General features: G+C 47.8%; 1 protein-coding gene across 2 annotated transcripts in view; it reads right to left on the bottom strand.

Annotated features, from left to right (window-relative positions):
• Sdk1 (sidekick cell adhesion molecule 1) overlaps nucleotides 1-21,070 on the bottom strand; it is an 893,409-nt gene that overhangs the window by 121,906 nt on the left and 750,433 nt on the right. For both annotated transcript variants that reach the window (XM_058582451.1, XM_058582452.1), the window contains 3 exons: nucleotides 4,962-5,071; nucleotides 3,187-3,337; nucleotides 2,365-2,602 (listed from right to left, as the gene is read on the bottom strand). In XM_058582451.1, the coding sequence (XP_058438434.1) occupies nucleotides 2,365-2,602; nucleotides 3,187-3,337; nucleotides 4,962-5,071 (499 nt within the window). The remainder of the gene's footprint in view (nucleotides 1-2,364; nucleotides 2,603-3,186; nucleotides 3,338-4,961; nucleotides 5,072-21,070) is intronic.

Raw genomic sequence — 21,070 nt, 5'->3', positions numbered from 1 at the left:
AAGACCTAAAAAGAGCATGCTACAGGGACACTGCTACATCGATGTTCATAGCAGCACAGTTCACAATAGCAAGACTGTGGAACCAACCTAGATGCCCTTCAATAGACGAATGGATAAAAAAAAATGTGGCATTTATACATAATGGAGTATTACTCTGCATTAAAAAATGACAAAATCATAGAATTTACAGGGAAATGGATGGCATTAGAGCAGATTATGCTAAGTGAAGCTAGCCAATCCCTAAAAAACAAATGCCAAATGTCTTCTTTGACATAAGGAGAGTAACTAAGATCAGAGTAGGGACGAAGAGCAGGAGAAGAAGATTAACATTTAACAGGGATGAGAGGTGGGAGGGAAAGGGAGAGAGAAGGGAAATTGCATGGTAATGGAAGGAGACCCTCAGGGTTATACAGTGGAGGGGGTAGAGAGAGAGGAGGGGAGGGGAGGGGAGAGGTGGGGAGGGGGGAGGGTGGAGGATGGGAAAGGCAGCGGAGCACAACAGACACTAATATGGCAATATGTAAATCAATGGATGTGTAACTGATGTGATTCTGCAATCTGTGTATGGGGTGAAGGTGGGAGTTCATAACCCACTTGAATCAAAGTGTGGAATATGATATGTCAAGAAATTTGTAATGTTTTGAACCCACAATAAAAAATTTAAAAAAAAAGAGTGATGGACCCCTCGTGGTAATAGGTAGATAAAAAAAAAAAACTTCATTAATTAATTTTGCTACTTGAAACTGCCTGGGGAGGCCGTCCTCCCATGGTGTCTTAGTGTGGGGATAGGAGCAGAGGGTTCTGGTGGGGAGAGGAGCCCCTGGGTGTTTTCAAGCACTCCAGGTAGAAACAGCTGCTGCAGGTACCCTGCCTGTTGACTCCCTCTTGACCCTTTTCAGGTTCTAGGGTGACTCCCTGATGTGTCCCTGGGAGCCTTAAGGAAAGGAGACTCACACTGGGCTCAGGGAACAGCAAGGCCCTGATAGAGTTGAGGTGGGAGAGTAGAAGTGCTTTCACTTAATGTAGTCAGTGGAGAGGAGGCAAAGAGAAGGAATAATAAGCAAAATGCAGGGGGACTTCCTGGGGAAGGAGTGGAGGGCCTCGGTCTTCACCTCCGACCCCTGAGCCAGGTCCCTGCCTCCACCTGTCACATTTTCCCCTCATCTGGTGTGGACACAGGCAGGGTTTATTTTAAGAACTATTTTTTTAAAAGAGAGAGAGAGAGAGAGAGAGAGAGAGAGAGAGAGAGAGAGTTTTTTTAATATTTATTTTTCACTTTTCGGTGGACACAGCATCTTTATTTTATTTTTATGTGGTGCTGAGGATCAAACCCAGCGCCTCGCGCATGCCAGGCAAGCGCATTACCGCTTGAGCCACATCCCCAGCCCAGAACTATTTTTAATAGCCTTGGTGAGCCTAGAATTAGCAGCTGCTGGATGTGCTGAGTCCTTGCCAGAATATACAGGGCAGCTCGCTCCTCCCTGTCCAGGGCCACACCTCACCCATGTGGCCTGGGTGGAGGCCAGTCCATGTCAGGTGTCTCTGAAAAGTGTGCTGCACTCTTCCCTTTGTGCTTCTAAAACTATGATGAGGCTAGGAGGGTCATCCAGATTTTGAGACATGACCATCCACAAAGCCTAGAGGATCGGGGGACAGCTCATTATCAGCACAAAGCAGCAGGGACTCTCAGTGTTGACCAAAAACTCTTGTTCTTTTCCTCCTGGCAGTTAGCAGTACCCATGACCAAGACTGATGGAGATGAACAGAGCAAAGGGCTGTTTCTACACAGGTTTTCAGAGGAGGCATGCCTGCTCTTTGCTCGTTCTCCTCCCTCTGGTAACTGGGAGCAGAGGGTGATTAGCCCCATGGGACAGCAGGGCCTGGGCCCTTGAATTACCTCATGAAGAAAGCTATGCACCAAATAGGGACAGCCACTTAGCCTGCAGTCACAGTGAGAAATCAGCTATAGCACTGAAGCAACTGGCCTTCAGGGTCTACTTGTTACTGCAGCTACACCTCAGAACACACTACCTACATTCTTCCCAAACAGGGGGTCCTGAACACCTTGTAGTTAAAGATTCCCTATCAGATCTTCACATGCTCTCACTTTTCATCAGTATAGGGAAAATGATCCCTAACTTAAAAAAATGAAAGTATGAGTCTAGCCCCTGCTAGGTTCAACATCAACCTCAAAGGAGTGGCACTGGGCCTAAAGTTTCACTTAAATTCCTTTTGGAGCATGCCAACACAGACACAAGAAGGACAAACCAGAGAGGTGCCATTTACTTGGGACTTAGAGACTCACCAGGTCCCACCTCTAGTGAGTGGGCCACATCTCTAGGGCCCGCCTTGTCCTCTTCTCACCTGATTCCCGAGTCCGTCCCCGCACCAGCTCACTCCAGGGCCCGGCCCCGATGGCGTTGAAAGCCTGCATCTGCAGCTCGTACTCTGTCCACTCCTCCAGCTCCTCAATGGTGAGCTCCCTCTCTAGCCGGTCGTTGATGACTTGGGCCAGTGCCGAAGATGGGAGGTCGGAGCGCCAGTACTTCACCCTGTAGCCCACGGACTCGGGGTTCCCATTGTACTGGGAATCAGGCAGAGGCTGGCAATGAAGGGCAGTCTGTGACAAGCTGACACTTTAAAACCATTGTTTTACAAGATGTCAAAGGATAGGCCTGTGTTATGAGGCTGGTTCCATGGAAAGCATGGGGGGAAGATTCTTAGAACCACCTATTTTTCCCTAAAACTTTTCTTTTTTAATTAAATGAAACCCTGTCAGTAACTTTGGTTGGACATAATTTCTTTTAATACATTTTGGCTTAATTTTGTGGGGAAATGTTCTGATTAAACATCAGGCTGGCCCTCTAACAAATACTGAGTATTGGTTCCATGTTGACAGAAGCTTAAAGACTTATAGGTCCAGCATGGAGTGCCATCCACATTCCTGCCCTGAAGAGCAGCCCCGTTTCAAGAAAAGAGTGAACAACGCTAGTGATTAATGAGACAGCCGAGGCGGGTCTGTGATCCTACACTAATTGGAAAGTATAATGCCATTGGGCTTAAGGATGGATCAGTCTTGACAAGGAAGAAGGCCTGACTAAGGACTGTGCTAAGCTCCGGATCCCAGGCCTGCCTCAGCCTCCTGGGGCACCGTCCTGCATCCTCCCCTTCCCAGCTCCCACTTACCACCCAGCGCAGCCGCAGGCTGGTCTCACTAGCGGTTCGGACAGTGATGCTGGTTGGAGCCACATCGGGTGGGGCCTGCAGGGTCTGGATGACCCGGGATGACTGGCTGAAGGGACTTGAACCAACGATATTCACTTGTCTCATTCGAAATCTGGAGGGAAAATCAGGGATCAGAGTTATTCCACAGTAAAAGGTAATAAAACAAAACCCTCTTGGCTGCTCTCAGGGAGGCTCAGGGTATGTCCACCTGTTCAGAAAGGCCATTGCTCGGGGACACACTCTTCCCACCTGGTTTCATTAAAAATGCAAATTACATATAGGGACCGCTTTCTGAAAAGCCTTCAAAGACTGCTCTCTTGTGAGTCAAGGAGGTTAAATTTTGAGTGATACAGCGGGATGGGTAGAGGGCCAGAATCCAATCAGCTGCATTGGCTGATTCAAGTTTAGGGTAAACTTGATAGTTAAGATTCAAGGGACTACTGGACAGAACAGAGTGTCACACTGTTGCTACCAGATGGCAGTTTTGAAAGTCCAGTGTTGTTTTAATGTCTAAGGGTACTCTGTACCCCACTTTCTATTGGTTCAGGAGGAGGGTGGTGGCCCGGAATCTACACCCTGGCACTTTAACCACGTGCTGTGAGCCTTTTGGTAAACCAGGCCAAAACTTCCTTATCTGCAAAGCCAGGTGGAGTCGGAAGTCCTTCGAGGTTCACCTTAATGCTTTTAGACCTGTCTGTTCTTTATCTGCATGTATAATTATTTGAACTAAATTTACATACAATGAATCCCCTAAACTCTCATGCACATGTTTATTACTGTGGTTCCCTAAATTTATGCGAATTGAAAATGTGGACACAGATTATAATCATAGTTTCTGACCTTTGGAATAATTACAAAGATTCAGCTAATTTCACATACCAAGTCTTGTAAGCTAAACGTTTGTCTCTAAAAAACGAGTGTACTGTGCCTTGATTCATCTGCTCTAAGCTTAGGAGGGATGTTAAAATGAATAGATGTTAAGATGTATCTCTCATTAGGATTTTTTTAAATGCTAACTTTGGTATTGTACTAAAAAAAATGTTCTTCATGAAGATGTAATTTCACCTTTTACTCCCTGAATTAGTAATTCTTATTCTTTCATTCCCTGATCTCAAGAAATGTATCCATCCTGGCAGAACAATGACATTATCAAACTCAACATCTGGTGATAACTGGAAATTTCATCTCTTTCAACGATCTTACGGGAAGTTATAACATCACTAACAGCTCATGATCGCTCTGCCCTCTGTATGGCCAAGGATTTACTGCGGATAAGTTTGGGGATCAAGAAGCAAAAGGTGAAATGGCATGTTAAGTGCTTGATTAGTGAGACTAGCAGCTCTTGGGTCCCGGAAGAGGGAGGCAGAGGGATGCTCCTAGGACATCTGTTTGGTTTGCACATAGCATGTGAGCAGTCCCAAGGGGCCTTAGAGCTCTGTGAAGAAAGTTGTCACATCTTTGTGGCCCATGGCCCCCGGCTGTCACACTGAATCAGTGAATCCTTTTGTAGAGCATTGTCTGGCCAGCACTGGTGGACAGACACGGCCACTCTAACACCAGAGTTATTCCCCTTGTGTCTTTCCTGCTTCTCAGGGTTTTGATTTACAGTTTATTGCTACTTGGAAACTTTTGATTTACATATATCACTGGGTTTTTGTTGGTGACAGAAGCCACTGGCTTGAGATGATGATGTGTCCTCCAGCCGGAGGTTATCAGCTGTCACCTGCTGTCCTCACCTGTAGTGGGTGTAGGGCGTGAGGTTTGGGATTTCCAGTGTCTGGGCATCGGGCTCATTCTCCTCCTCATAGAGGCTCACCCACTCCTCCTCATCACCGATGGCTCCAACCTGTGGAAAGGGATCCTGAGATCAGCTGGGCAAGCCACAGGGACTGAGGCTGCCCGGATGCTGTGTGCACCTGCTGTGTGTGTGTTGGGGACTAGGCAGAGCACCATGTCCTCTGTCCCTGGGATAAGCTGGTCCTGCACACACCATCTTGTGCCCTGGAGGTATAAGTTCTTGGCATTCCCACTCCAGTCTGGGTGGGTCTTAGTACAAAGCTCACAGTCAAGATTGGCCTCAGGAGGGTGTGGCCTGAGGTGGAACCTCTGAGGCTTAGAGACCACTGGTGATGGAGAAGACACATCTTATCCTTCCTCCCATTTGACAGGTGAGGCCTCAAAGGCCCTGAGAGAAAGTCCCAGGCAGGATGCTACAGTGGGCAGTGACAGAGCCACGGGCACAGGTGGTCTCAAGGTCCAGAGCTGTTTCCTCTGCAGGCTGACCCAGGGGGTTTAGTCTCTCTCCTCATCCACTTGACCCTTTCCACCCCAGACATATACCACAAAGACTCCAGTGCTGGCCCTGGAGTAAGGAACATCCTCCACAGAGCAGGATGGAGCTTCTGCCCTGAGAGCAGACCTGGAGTGCCTCCCCTTCAAGATTCAAAACAATGGCCTCAGAACAGAGCTGACAGGAAGAGCCAATCCCTGTACACAGATGTCCTTTCCCAGGACTGCCAATGATGCCCACGGGGCGCCTCCAAGTTGCCCCATCATGCACCTCTGTGGAGCCCTGGTTCCCACTCTGTGGTCTGTCTTGCTGGTTTTCATCCCTAAATGAGCCCCACATCCCATTGGCTCACTCAGGTGGCACTGTCATTTCCTGTGACCTGCCCTAGCCTGACCCTGCCACGCTCTTACTCTTGTCTCCTTTCTGTAGGATGTGGCCTTTCCTTCTGCCCACCAGATCTAACACATACTTCCTTGCACCTTGCCGATGCTTCAGGGGCCTGAGAGCCAGAGAGCACAGGGGAGACACTGTGATTCCTTTGTGCAGATTTCTTCATCCCTGCTGCAGGCCAGGCCTTGTACGACTGTGTGGTCCTGGGGACCCAGGGGACTCATACAGAGGGCAGGCTGTGAGCATAGAGGGGGCATGAGGCCAAACAAACTGCCCAGCTGGGATCAGCCAGCACCCTGGCATTTAACACTTCATAAGTGACTTAAACGACAGGAGAGGAGTGGTGCTCATTAAGTTTGCAGAGGCAAGCAAGCTGGCAGGTGGCCAGCTTGCGAAGAATGGCCTGAGGATTTAAAACGACCTTGGTCTAGTGCAGAAATGGACACAAAGGACGAGGAGGGGATGGGAAACAGAGCACTGGCAGTGTGTTTCCTGAAGAAGATGAAAAGCAAATCACAGAGCTCTAAACGCTCTCGATTACAAACATGAAAGTAGTTGGCGGCTCCTCAAAGCACTGAACACAGAGGACCATGGGACCCAGCATTTCCACGTCTAGCACACTTGCAGAAGTGGCAAACTCCTGCACAGCGTTCACCACAGCCAAAGGTGGAAACCATGGGTGATCAGTGCTGGTCCATCCTGTCCACACAAGGGAACACTGGGGCCACGCAGGGGGACAGCACACTGATGCAGGCCATCATGCAGACTGTCCTCAAAAACATTCTGCTGAGGCAAAGAGGCCAGACCCCCAATTTGACACCCTGTAAGATTCTACTTTATGAACTACCCAGAACCCACCACCTTACAGAGATGGAAGGCAGAGTGGTGGCTGCCAGGGCCCAGGAGAGAAAGGGGGGCGTGACCACTGGTGGGGGCAGGGCCTTCATCTGGGGCGATGCAAAGGTTTTGAACTAGATAGAGGAGGGGGGTGCACAACACTGCAGATCTACTAACTAGGAAATTGTACTCTTTAAGATGGGTAATTTTATGTTATGTGAATTTCACCTCAATTAAAAAAGAAACATTAAAATGAAATGTGGGATTCTGTCCAAAAACACTCGGTGGGGAAAGAGCTAGAGGTCAGAGGTGAAATGGGTAGTCTCGGATTCTGGGAAGCAGGAAGGAAACTGAAATGGGAAGAGTGATGAGAAGAGAGGGTGCAGGCTGCACCACTGCAGGAGGAGGGGCAGGGCCTGTGCACCACCAGGGCCAGTCTCTGCACTGTGGTCTCCAAGGTAGACCACAGGGTGGACCACCCAGGCTCTATAGCAGGGCTGGGTGGGTGAAGGGGTGCTCTGGGCTCTTTATTTCCTGGCTTCTCTGTACTTGCATGGGGGGAAGCAGGCGCATGGCAAGTTCAATCCATCCTCTGAGTCCCCAGGTGTGTCTGGCTATTTGCATGGCAACTCTATTTCTCCACCCCTCCAGTCCCTCCCTTTCAACCTCTCCCTGCAAAGAAGGTTGGGGTCCTGGGTGTCAAGGCTCTGGCAAGCACTCCCTGCCCTCCTGCTCCTGCCTCGCTATCACCATGCTTGATTCAGCCTGTCAGTATCACTGGCTCTTGATCCATTCACCCAGGGATCTGACCCTGGGGACATTTCCTAGCCTATTTAGGAATTAAGTGATCACATGTTCTCTTGGCTATGTGGGTTACCGCAGGGTCAGTGCTGGTCAGAGCAGCAGCCCTGACATTCTAAGCCTTTCCACTCACAGGAACAAGAGGAATGGAAGAGAACTGTCAAGACTTGAGATGCTACCCAAAACGGTGGCTGCTCTTCCAGCAGGGGGCTGCCACTCCTCTACAAAGATGAGTTAGCACAGTGGGAGGCTAGGAAATGATCCTCAGTCTTCGCCAGCATGAGAGTCCTGGAGGAGAGGAAAGGGGTCTTCCAGTCTGAGACCTTATTGCCATTATCCCATAGTTTCTGAACTGCTGGCTAGGGAGAGAATCAACTGTCGAGTTTTGCTGAGCATGAGCTACAATTTCAGGGTGAGGACCAGATGGAGTGGGACAACATGGAATGGCTGAGGCTTGATCCAAGGTCAAATGTCTCTGCCCTTCCATCTCGCTCAGCCTCCCTTTTCCTAAGTCAATTTGGATGGAGGCCAGGCTATTGGCAAGCCCAGGTGGTGCCACCTGGCTCTGCATTCTGCCTGCCACACTGCCTGCCATCCATCCTACCTACCTCTGATGGTGCTGCTCTTGTGAAAGCAGTGACTGGAAAAACACAACCCCTGCAAGTACAGGTTGTGTGGGGGGAGTTACCTTGCTCATCAATGAGGGAACAGGCAGGATTGTAAAACAGGTTTGGAGGAGAATACAAGGGTGATTGTATGTAGAGTCAGTGGAAGAAAGAAAGCCCAAATAAGACACTCAAGTTAGAAATAAAACTGGCTACAGAGCAATACAACTGTAACCTCTGGCTTAGCCACTTTTAATCTTTACAAGTTGTCTTCTAGCATCACAGAGCCTGGGCTAGTGAGTCAAACACAGTTGTATTCCATAAGGCAGAGGACTTGTGGGCAGTTTATCAAACAAGGTTCCACTAAGTCAGGAAACTCTGGACCATGGGCCAGAGTCAGCCCACTCTCTGCTTTCGCTAATAAAGTTTTATTGGAACATAGCCATGCTCACTGGTGTGTGTGTTGTTGATGGCTGCTTTCATGACTCCACAGCAGCTGCATAGTTACAATAGAGTCCATCTGGACAGGAAGCTGAAAAGATTTACTACCTGGCCTTTCATAGAGAAAGTGCCAATCCCTGCTCAAGAGCACCACCCAAAGGGCATGAGGTAAACAAGCCCTGGGTCACTTCCCCATCTTCTGGTCAGGTTGGTGCAGTCCCTTGCTGCTCATGCAGGTGCGGGGTCTTACTCCTCACCGTGTCCCCAGCATCTCCCCCACGCCCCACCTCAACTCTGTGCTCAGCCCTGTTTCTTTATCAGTATTGAAAATGGGTTGTCCACCATGGAGCTCCAAAAGCAAATTATTACCCAAAATATCCCTTTACTTGTAGACCTCTGGGGGATACAACTTATATTTCCATAATAAAAGGTTTACATCTTTATCTGAAGAGACCAGGATTCTTCAATCCTTGCTGGCCTCCTCTGGCTTAATAGTTAGACTTCAAGACTATAGTAACAGAGAATTCCAGAAGTAACTGGCCACTCACTGACAATGTGCTGGACACAGAGTGAGACAGAGCTCTTTAAAGATAAAACAAATTGAAGCTCCCATGGGGAAGCTGGGATTTTGAAAGGTTTCTCCCCCTTCTTCTTTTAAAGCTAAGAAACAGCACTTTATAATACTTATTACAAAAGCAGAAATGCCACACATTTCAAATGCTGCCCAGTAGGGGGCCAGTCCTTTGGAGCCATTAAGGAGGAGCACGTGGTATCCCCTAAAGCCACAGGAGTACATGCCCTGCCATGTTGCACCAGGAGGACTGATGGCTTGCCTGCTCCCATGTCTAGCCTGTGTTTGGCACCAACTAACCAGGAGGCTGGGCCCCTCTGGACATGTGCATTCATTTAATAACCAGGGGTTCCGACCTGTCAACTCCTGCTAAGAGACTTTTTCTATCAGAACTCAAGCATTGCACCAGGAAAGCTGCTAAGCTCAGCTGGGCCTCAGGAAGTCTCAGGGAGACCTTGTGGCCTAGGAAAGACCTCGAATGCACCTGCCAGGTGCCAGGGTTCAGTGGCTACTCAGAGGACACTCATTAATCTCTCCAATAGATGATCCTGCAGATGGAAAGGAAGCACACAGGACTGCAGCAGATGGGAGGAGGATGGAAGGGGAGAGAAAGCAGCTCTCTCTTCATTCAGAGCTAAGGAGAGGGGAAGACTCCCAAGCTCCTTCCATGGAAACCTGCCAATCCAGTGCATCCTGCTTGGTTAAAACTCTGCTGTCAGCAGGAAAACTTGCATGTCTAGCAACTTGCACAGATACCCAGTACTCTCTTGTTCTGAGTGGAGTTCCCTTGCGCACAAGTCAAATGAAACTTCCCCAAAGGAGGCATGCTGGAGGGCACAGGGCAGATGGACAGATAGGGGTTTCTGCACACATGCTTCTGGCAAGGACACAGTTCAACCAGGGAGGGACTTGAGGCCTGTGAGATCCATAGGCCAGTTCCCCAGACAGATCCAGAGAGCAGCACACTGATGAGCTTTTGAGGGGATCTCCTAAGCCCTCGACTGACCCTAGCTGGTGCATGGTTCCAAACAGGCCCCAAACTGATTCCCCTTCCCTTGCCTCCCATTTGCTATTTTTCTAGGTTTTTGTTTGTTTTTGCTTTTTGTTTTTATTATTTCATATTTCTAACTTCAGAAGAAGGAAATGGCTGCCTGGTTCATGTTCCTTCCTCCCTCCAACTTCCCAGTGGTTTCTCCTGATTACTCCTTTGCTGCCCCTTACACCCTAAAATGACATCCCTCTTTGCCCTTCTCCTTTCTCTTGTGGTGATGGCCTCTTCCCAGTGGCCTCCAAAGTCCCTCTGCAAGGAAGCTCTCTGAAGGGCTCTCCTGGGCTTACTCCACATGAGTGCAGGACCTGGGTTTTGAAGCTCTCAGCTTCATGCTGGCCTGTGTTGATGATCCAGCTCAGTAAATTAAAGAGAGTGTGATGTCGTCTTTGCTGCCTTATGACAAACCAATGGGTCAGGGCCACCTGACTGTTGGCCTCCCAGGTCCCCATGGTGCTAGAGGCTCTGGTGAATCAGCATCTCTTGTGACAGTTTGAAAACCACAGGTCTCAAGGGGCCTCTCATATGTGCATCTTGGAGGGCCACCTCCCACCATTCACTTGACACTGAAGGATGGGTCTCAGAATCCTCTGGGCTTCCATGATTATAGCTACACAAATGAGATGGATCCTAGGGTCTCTGCCTATGCAAACAGCTCAGAGTTGATCCCTCTGACTCAAGCTCTGCTCTGTGGTTCCCAGGGTCCAGACATACTCTTCTGGCCCAGGCTGCCCGAGTTCCACCCTGCTTAATTTTTGCTGTGTCTTACTTTGCTTGTTCAGGCTTCCACAACAAAAAACACAGGTTGAGTGGTGTACAAACAATGGGAATTCATTTTCTCCTAGTTCTGGAGACTGGAAGTCTGAGATGGGGATGTCAGCCTGATCAGGTTCCAATAAAAAGCCTCTCAGTTTGCATGTGGCCAAATTCTCCTTGAATCCTATGTGGTAGAAAGAGGGTGAGAGCTCTCTGGGGTCCTTTTGATAAGGGCACTGATCTCATTCATAAGGGCTCCCCCCACGACCTAATCCTCCCCAAAGCCCCTCTCCTGAAATCCTCACCTCAAGGGAAGGCTTTGACAGAATTTATGGGACACAGATATCGAGTCCATACTGCCTGTCTTATCTCCCCTATGTCCCTAGGTTTTGGGAAAATCCGTTTACCATTGTCTGAATGTATCCATTCCCCTGACATGGCCTCTCCATTCCTTCCCTCAGCCTCCCTTTGGGTTCCAGCTTTCTCCTGGAGCCCAATCCTCATGAGTGGCTTCTCCTGGAGGTCACGTTGTACCCCAGGACAGTCCCTGCTTTGGATGCCCATGATGTACTCCAGTCAGAGCATCCTGGCATTGAATTTGAGCCCTATGGCCTTGGGACAGACCCAAGCCCTTCTCCCTGCAGCCCACCACCATTCAGTTCATGCTTGTCTCGCACATCGCCGGCTTCCCCGGCATCTGTCGTGAATGCTGAGCAGCTGGTGTTGGCGTCTGCTCCATCTCCGGTTATATTCAACCTCTCGTGGGGCCTGAGGGATGTGATGGGGTGGGCCTTGGTGCTAACTTTCTCTAGTTCCAGAAGATGTCTGTTCTCTACCACATGGGATGTGGGACGCTGAGAGCTCAGCCTTCTTGTCCTTAAAGTAAGGATGACAGCAGTCATCCCCAAGTGCCATCAGAAGACCCTGAGGGTGAAGTGCCCAGGATCCACCGAGCTTAGGGACAGCCTAGCTTGGCAACCCTATGCAGTGTGGCGGTCCTGTCTTCCCCTCGTGGTTGCAGAGCTCATGGAGCTGCGATGCTGCCGCTGCCTGGCACTGCAAAGGGGAGTCACACTGTGTATTGATAGCTTGGGGAAGACCCACATCCAAAATTCAAAGGATGGTTTATCCTGAATGTGTATTGCTTCTGCACCAAAAATTATAGGTCAAATCCTGCAAAGTCGGGGCTGCCTGCCTCTCCACTGGTCATCCTGGGCCTGGTTCCAGCCTCACCAGCCCCTGGGCTCCCCTCCTCTGCCTCCTGACAGAGGCAGCCCTCCTCTTGAGATCTGTGAGAAATAAAATGTCTTTTCAATGCCATTTGTTTTGGAACCTGTGGCCTCACCATACCAGAATAAGAATTAAATCCACATTTTAAAATAATAGGTGCTGTGCCATCTCCTCCCTCCAAGCATTCCTCCTCCCATTCTCTCTTCTGGGAACCCCTTCCTCCCCCTAGAACACCGCTCGCCCTCAAGGTGCAGCGTGAATTCCACCTCCTGCCTTTCCTGACTGCCTACTTCCCTCAGTGCCTCAGAGACCCCCCACACACACACACACTACCAGCAACACACCAGCATGAAGATCCTCACGAATCTCACGGTACCACTCATCAGATCACATTCAACCCTCCCTCCTGTCCTCTCTCCAAAAACATGTGAGTTTCTGTTGAGGGAACCAAGACTTTCCCACCTTAGGACTCCACAGTGTGACGCTCAAAACAATAAAACAGTAGGTGCTTAATAAACGTTTGCCGGATGAATGGATGAATGAATGAAACAAATATAAAACCTAATGACCAGAAAAATGAATCACAGGCAAATCTAAAAATCCAAGAAGAGACCTAGGATGAAAGGACCAGAGCACAGAGAAGTTCTCGAAAAGAACAGGGAAATATGACTCTCGTAAAATTTAATTTGGTTTGACAGTTGTGATTTATGAATACAATTGACCTGTTTCTCAGAAATGACATTTGTAGTGAAATGCTTCCCTTGGTCCTACTTGAGTTGTCACTTACGCTGCAGCATTTTCTTCTGCATAGTTTTAAGAGTCCCCTAACAGGACCTGAAAGGATCTGATAGACTAATGAACAAAAAGGCCACTTGAACCCACTCACCCCTACAGATTTCCCACACTGGTCAAGGATATGAGAGAAGAGTCATTGTAATGGAGTGATTATGGACAATCTAGCAAACAATAAACATTTTGAAATATCTGAGTATGTATTTCATTGTCACCTGTCACCACAGCACTCAATGCTTGTGCAGACACATCACACCAGAACAAAAGATGGAGCCTGTCTTGGCAAATTTGCCCAGATGACCGCAATATTATTGAAGGACCCATTAGAGCTGATGACAGCTATCCCATGCATATGCGACAGACTATTCAAAAATAATGCCAGTATTTTTCTTCCTATTATGAAAAAGAAATTCAACTACAGTTGGGTTTATTACAACTGCAATGCTGACAGATACTTATCAAAAGGCTACAACAGCCCTAACATCCCTTCACAAGAAGGCAAGAAAGAGATCTGATGGGTGATTAGAAATCCCCAGCTACAGATCTCAGAGTGAGGACACAAAATCATTTAGCCCAGGAACTCTGCAGGAGACCAAGGACACTAGGGTTTCATTCTACTTCCAGAGGTAACAGGAGACCAGGTTGGCAGTGACAGAAGCAAAGAACTTGCTTTTAAAGGAGGGGTCACTCCCTTCAGTAGACTGGGCTATTTCTGTTCCCAGGTGGCATTTGTGCAATGACCTACCCACATTCACAACAGGCATTTCCTGGCACCTTCCTCGTGTGTACCAGGCCCTGGACTTTGGGGGAGGCTACAGCCCGGATTTGCACAGCAAGGGCCTGTTCTCACTAAGCCGTTGTTTCTGGGAGGTTTGGAAGTAACTACATCACAAATAAATATAGGAGGACATCTCTGAGACAAAATGGAGCCCTGGGAGAATCCCTTGGCCCCAATGGGTGAATTGAGAGCCAGGTCCAGCTGCATCACCACCTCTGGCCTGCTGTGGGTGGAGACAGGAATGGGCAAATTCTTCTGCAGAGATGGGCTGCCTCCCCCAGGGCCAGATGAAGCCTGGGAGCCCAGTGTGCTGGGTAGCAAGCCCTCTTGCCATTCTTGAAGTTAATTTCTCTAGGAAAAGGAGACAAGAAGCAGTTGGATTTGACATTCTTCAAGCTGTGGGAACGTAATGGGTGGAACGCAAGTACCATCTTGACTCTCCACTGATATTTTGATATTTCAAGGTGCTTTCTGGCCCCAGGACTGTGGGGCTCTTCCTGGACTACAAATCCTTGGACTCATTGAGAACCTGACTCACCTTGGTTCGCTGACCACAAAGGCCTCCCACATTCCTCTAAGCTGTGTGAAGCTGGCCTTGCCTGGGCCCTGGTCTGAGACACTGGCCTTAATCCTGAGCCTGCCCTGGTGGGCTGCTCAGTCTTCCAGGCATTTCTACAGCTTGGCCCTGCATTAACTCTCCAGGCCTTTCCTCAGGAATAGAGTCTTCTCTCTATAGCCTTCTTTAAAAGTGCTTGCCTTATCTTCATTATTTTTATTGTTATGAGCTTCCATTTAGTAAGTGCCTAATATGTGTTAGTCTCAGGCTAAAGTTTTAAATGTATCCTTACTCTCCCAATTTTGTGATGAAGAAACTGGGGCTTAGAAATGTTTTCTTTTTTGCCTCAGCACGGCTGGTTCTCTAGGGCCCATTCCTCACCCAATGCTGACCAGTCAGCTCTGATGGGCCCTCCTGTCCCATCACAACCCTGTGCCAGGAGGGTGGCCCATTCCTAAAGTGCCTCGTGTGCTTTAATCACTGGCCTGACCCTCCCCTGGCCTTGCCCATGACCACAGAAATCCAAGAAGGTCCAATCAGTTCCATCCTGCAACAGAGATGCCCAGTTAAGACAGAAGGACAGAGGCTAGAGGACAGAGGCCCATGTGGGGATCTGAGCCTCTCAGTCTAAAGACTGAGGCATCTCAAAGCATCAACGTTGCTCAACTTGCTATTTTTAACATTTCTACTGACCCTTAAGAGAATAAAACAACTTCAAACATAAATGTTCCTGACTTTGCTCGACCACTGAGCCACATCCCTGGCCCCCACTGCTGCTTTCTTCATAAAAAAGTCTCCCCTGGGGCTCCAGCCCTTTAGTCTCAGAGGCAGGGCCCCTGGCCTTGAGGCCTGGGCATTTACTTTCTTCCACGAGTCTCTCCTCCTTCACCAAGGTAGACACTGCTCTTTCCTTGTTTCTGGGGTTCTAAAGTCCAGTCCAGATCTGGGGCCCAGCTCAGCTCAGCTCATGGGGGCTGGAAGCAGGAGTGGACAGAAGCAAGATCACTTCAAGGAAGCAGAGGGGACTCTAATTCCTCCTGAGAACCCTCAGGAAGGACATTTGGTTTTGATCCCCTGGTGGCTTAGGCAAAAGGGGACACCCTGGGACATATATGTGTCAGCTTCTGACAGACAGGATCATCTGCAGAGACATTTTTCCTAGAATTCACCACCAATGGAAATGTATTGCGAGTGGCATTAGATAAAGGGTGTGTTAGGCAGACAGAAGGCCCCATACAGCCTGCAAGACGTCCTCACAGGTAAGCGCATCAACAAACAGAAAAATGAAAGAGCTGCCTGAGGTCTTCCATCCATCAGCCTGCCATCCGGTCCCTCGGTGTGAGGAGACAGACAGCATTACTGTGTGACCAGGCTTCAGCAAGGAATGTGTCACTCCAAAGGGCTCTGGCACAGACGTGCCCGGCAACCTCAGCATCTGTAAGCATCAGTCCTGGGGACACCAGGGCACCCGGCCGCTCGTCTCCACTGCTCCTTAGTTACCGAGAGACCAGCACTGAGCCGACTTGCACTGTGTTTTATTAGCCCATAACACTCTCTAAAACAGCTCCTTTTAAGAAAATGGCTGCCATTATGCACAAATAAGCACTAAGTGGGCTTTTTCCCTCTGCTTTCCATTTTTGGAATGGAAACAGTTTTATCTGTACCCGAAGTGTTACCACCAGCATCTTCATTACTGAAAAATCTGCCCAGCGCAGTTTTTTCTTTTTCTTTTTTTTTTAAATTGGTGCATTTGGAGAAGACTGGATGCTGCTCTGACTATCAGAGCGTGGCAAATGGCTGTGAGGCTGGGGCTTACAGGGAGCACGCAGGCAAACAGAGGCACAAATGACAACTGAGACGTTTGCATCCTCCCCTTCTACAGTATGCCCTAAAAATGCGGAGAGAGCTGTTGTGTTCACTTTGCAGTCAAAGGTTACTAATTAAGCAAAGCATTACTGAACCAGAAATACCTATAAAAGCTTCTTTTTTTAACCTACATCTGAGCATCAACGTATTACAGGGCCTTTCCATGGGCTCCTTCAACGAATCATCCCATAATTCACCGAGGATAACTCAAGTCCTAAAACCTTCTTGATGCACAGAAAAAGAAAGAAAGAATAAAAAAAGGTCAGAACTTAAAGGTAACTTCACTGCGAAGAAGATGTAACTAAAAAAAAATAGTGGATCAAAGGAGGAAAGGCTTTGCTACCACAAATTGTCTTGGGAAATGTCCTTCAGTCCTTGTTCCACTCTTTGGTGCTGCCTGGGTGACTAGCAAAACCTGGATATGTGGCCCAATGTTGTCCCCCTCACAGTCCTCAACAGCCACCGATGGACTTGCGTGGTCCCTTGTGTTCCCCTGGCCCAGCAAGCTTCTGAAGCCACCCTGGCTTTATGTTGTACAGATCCATTCTCTCTTGGTTGCATAACTTGGTCTGGTTTTCAATCATCTACTAGATAATCCCAAGAAAATCTCAAGATCTGACATGGTGAAGGTCAGCCTGACTCCATTTCTAGCTGAAACTATTGTACCTTCATTGAGACCTGTTTCTGCTCCTCCGAAGGCGCATTACAGCAGAGCGTCCCTTTGAAAATGAACAAATGGCTTTTCTGTAAACAGGTCAGAGGTTTTACTGCTAGGTCAGCGTCCTCAGGGCTGTGCCCTGTGTCTGCAGACTCAGTAGACAGTGCCGGGACCCGCCCTCGCCATTCCCTGACATGCTCATGGTATATCTAGGGGAAGAACAGAGCTGCAGCCGTCTTCATTCCCAGCCCCAGGTCTCTGCCCTGCCTTTCCCCATGTGCCACCTGCCAGGCCTTTGCCACATTCCATGGGTGGCCCCAACACAACCCCAAGAAACTCCACTGACAAGTTCCCTGAGGTCATGCAATGATGTGAGCACAAATAGCTGGGGCTTTGGGAGGGGTGGGCAGGGCTCCAGTCCCTGCTGGACACTGTGGCTTTAGGGGAGTGTCTGGCTCAAATTCTTAGCTGTAAAACAGGAATAACAACACCTGTCTGCAGCGTGCTGAGAGATACAACATGGGGTGATATTTATTCTCTAAGGTACATGTGCTCTGCTTTCTATAGGGCATGAGGCACCTTCCAGAACAAACCTCAGAAGGGACCTGGCAACCCCTCAGGGTAGCCTGGGGGTCTGTCACCAGCCCCACTCCATCAACTGTGAGGGAACTGGTCACTGGTCCTGCCCAGCCTCTTCTCCTGCAGACAGGCTTGAGGGGTACCCATAATAGCACAGTGTTCCTGAAGACCAGAAAGTGGGATTCTTAGGGCTGTCACTGGTATAGGTGAGGTCTTCTGGAATATTCTACTTCTTACCATATTCAAAAGAAACACAAGTTAAGCCCAGGCTTTCTCTGTTGATGTAAGCAGCTCCTCCTCCATCCCTGCTTAGGTTCTTATTTGGTAGAGTCTGCTGGTAGAATCAACCCAGGTGATTAAGGGAAAAACTGTTTCTCTTATGTAGCACAAAGATCCAGCAGAGAAGAGACGCCATGGCTGCGTGCACTGCCCGGGACAGCTCTGAGGCTCCCCGAGTACTGAGTGATGAGAGACGCCGCAACTCACCTCTGCTTCCCCTCCTGACTATTGCTGTTTCCTAAAGAGCCGGAGGTACACCTCCAGTCCTTCCACGGCTCTTCAGAACTAAGCTTCTCTCTACACATGAACACTTACTCTCTAGGAGCACTAGACACAAATGGCTCAGATCATGAGCTATAGCAGGAGAAAATTCTCTTTTGGTTTTGAAATTTCAACCAGCTGTACCACTACAGAACTTTTAGACTTGCAGAGTTAATTTCAAGTATCTCAGAAAGAATACTGCTAAGGGGCTTCCAGTTCTGGCAAGGTGGCAGAAAAAGAGCCTAACAAGATGCTCACTCTGAAAGCCAGGGAGAAGGGGTATTATAGGAAGTGACTGAGTGACTGCCTGTGATCTGTAAAACTGTCAAAGTCACAAAAGTCAAGGAATGGCTGGGAGTGGAGGAGACTGGGGGATAGGACAGCTGGCTGTGGCTGGGGTCCTGGTCAGATCCTTAGTCACCTAGCACATTTGGGGACAACTGGCAACCCTTGGATGGGCCTTCTGGTGAAGAAGTTCTGTGTAGGCTTCCTGCAACTTTTTTTGCAGTTTCTAAAATGATTTCAAAATGAAAAGCAAAGTTAAGCTTCAGGGAAATTGAAAACTACAGGTTAAATGTTGAATGAGTAGCCATGCACTGACAGAGTTAGCCTGCGAGGAACAGCCCCAGGGGCCACACAACCAGGATGTGGCCCCCAAGTAGGCACCAGGCCAGGGAATGTCCTTATCTTGGGCATTCAGAGCATAGCAGGCCTAGGGAAGGGGCAGGGTGTCCTCTGGGAAGGCATGGAGCCTCTCATGTCATTGTCCCCTGCAGAATTAAACCCTTCAACCCTCTGAGGAAGAGCCAGGGAGAGGCTAGAAGGCAGGGCACATGTGTCCCACCTTGGACCTGGCACACAGGGCTCTACAACAAAGGGGTAGGTGTTCAATCTACTCTATTACCTGGGAAGCCACACAAATGGAACATAGCCCCAAACCCACCCCTGAGCCTCTCACAAACTGATGTGGGGGGTCTGATGTTTTATGTGCAGACAGGACTGAGGAACACTGAGCACCTCTGAGGCCCCCAAAAGTCCTTGGCATGTGCCAGCGAGGTCAGCCATGCCCCTGCATCTCACCTCGCTGGCTGAGCTGTGCAAATGCAATCAGATATTCATTTACGGAAACTGGAGAGAAAATAAACCACAATCTTAAAAAACCAAGCCAAACCCAACAGCCAGAAAAAGCCAAGTTCACTTACAGACATGGATAAAAAATCTGAACTTAAAACAAAATCAAACAACAAAATCATCACATCCAGTGTCATCTCAGGACACTGTGATGGGAACACCTTAGAAAAATAATGTGACCATCTTGCCCACAGATGAAAGCAGAAAAATGGTGAATGACTCAATGAGTGAAAAGTGTAATTTGATATAATTTAACTTATTTATGATTTTTAAAACTCCAAGAAACAAAACAAAATACCAAATCCACTTGTAGCAAAGCAGGACTAGAAAAGAATTGTCTCAACCCAGTATAGGCTAGCTGTAACAAAAGACACTTTCCATGAACATTGTACATATCATACTTGATGCTAATACCTTAAAGAATTTCTATAAAGTTAGTAGTTAAAAAAAAAAACCTGCCTTCTATGATTGCTCCAATTTTATATGATACAGAGGTTATTGCCTTTCCAGAAGGGTTGCAAAATAAATAAATAAAAAGAAATAAAAAAGAGAAAGAAAGGAAGTTTCAGAGGAAGAAACAAACTGTTACTACTAACAATCCATGTGAATTTTTTACATAAAGTTATAAGGGAACTAACAAGAACATTCCTGAAGTTTTTGGCTTGCAGCACCACATGCCAGGCTGAGCAGCAAAATGCCCAGCTGGGATCAGACAGGAAACTCCATGCTTTATGTCCTGCCTGTAGAATGGGACAACAGGAGCCAGAGAAGCACAATGAGCACTGGATGAGCTGGTGTTCCTGCATGCCAGCAGCCAGGGCAGAATGCAGTTAACTATGCAGACATTAATTAATTCTCACAATGATCTTACAGATATCCTGCTGACCCATTTCACAGATAAGAAAAATCAGACTCACAAACAAGTCAAGAATAATGTCCTGGAGGATCCCAGGCCCTTCTCTTTATATGGCAGTTTTCAGAAATACTCATTGACCCTGATTTCCCTGCTCTTCTGAGAGCCCAGAGGAGTTAGAAATAGGACTCCAGAGTTGTGACAAGAAGAAAGGAGCTGACACAGTAGATTTAGACAAATGGGGTGACATACCATGTTCCTGGACAGAAAGGATCAGCATCATGAGGGACCAAGAAGAGCAACTGAGAAAATTCTAAAAATCCCAATCAGTGGATATGTGTGTGTGTGTGTGTGTGTGCATGCGTGCGTGTGCAGGGCCCTGGGAAGATTTTACAAGATAGTAAAACATTTAAAAACCTCTATAATTAAACAATGTAGAATTAGTGCATGAATAACTAGACTAATAGAATGGAATAAAAAGTTCAGAAATAGATCCAAGTGTATATGGAATTTAATGTTACAAATCAGGAGGAGGAAAAAAGTGGATATTTTATAAAAGGGCCATGGGACAATTACATAGCTATTTGCAAATGGATTCATACCTCACTCCATATATAAGGACAAGTTCTAAGTGGATGGAGCTCTCTATATAAAAATGAAGTCATAAAAGTGGCAGCAGAAAATGGGGTGAATTCCTTTATAATCTGAAAGTGAAGAAAACCTTCTTATCTATGACTCAGAAATCCAAAAGCAAGCAAGAGAAGATTCTTAAGTTAGACTTCAGTTCTTTTTTTGCATGGCAAACACACACACACACACACATACACACACACATATATATACACACATATTTCTCATGGGAATGCAAAATATTACCACCTTCTACAAGAAGAAGTGGGATTTGGCAATGTCTAGAGAATCTCCATGTACAGTCACTGTTTGATCCAGAAATCTCAATTCTGAGAAGCTACCCCAAAGATTCAGTGGCAAAAATATAAAATTATCATGCAAAGGCTGAAAACAATCTTCTGGCAAAATAATGTGCCCCAAATATGTCCATACCTGTTCCCTAGAACCTGTGAGTATGTTCTCTCACCTGGCGGAAGACTTTGAAGACATAATT

This window comes from Marmota monax, unplaced genomic scaffold, assembly GCF_021218885.2.
Source record: "Marmota monax isolate L192 unplaced genomic scaffold, Marmota_monax_Labrador192_F-V1.1 WCK01_AAM20220418_F8-fsc00148, whole genome shotgun sequence".
NCBI classification, from domain to species: Eukaryota; Metazoa; Chordata; class Mammalia; order Rodentia; family Sciuridae; genus Marmota; species Marmota monax.
Note: the sequence above shows the minus strand (reverse complement) of the source record. Positions and strands in the feature narration are given on the sequence as shown.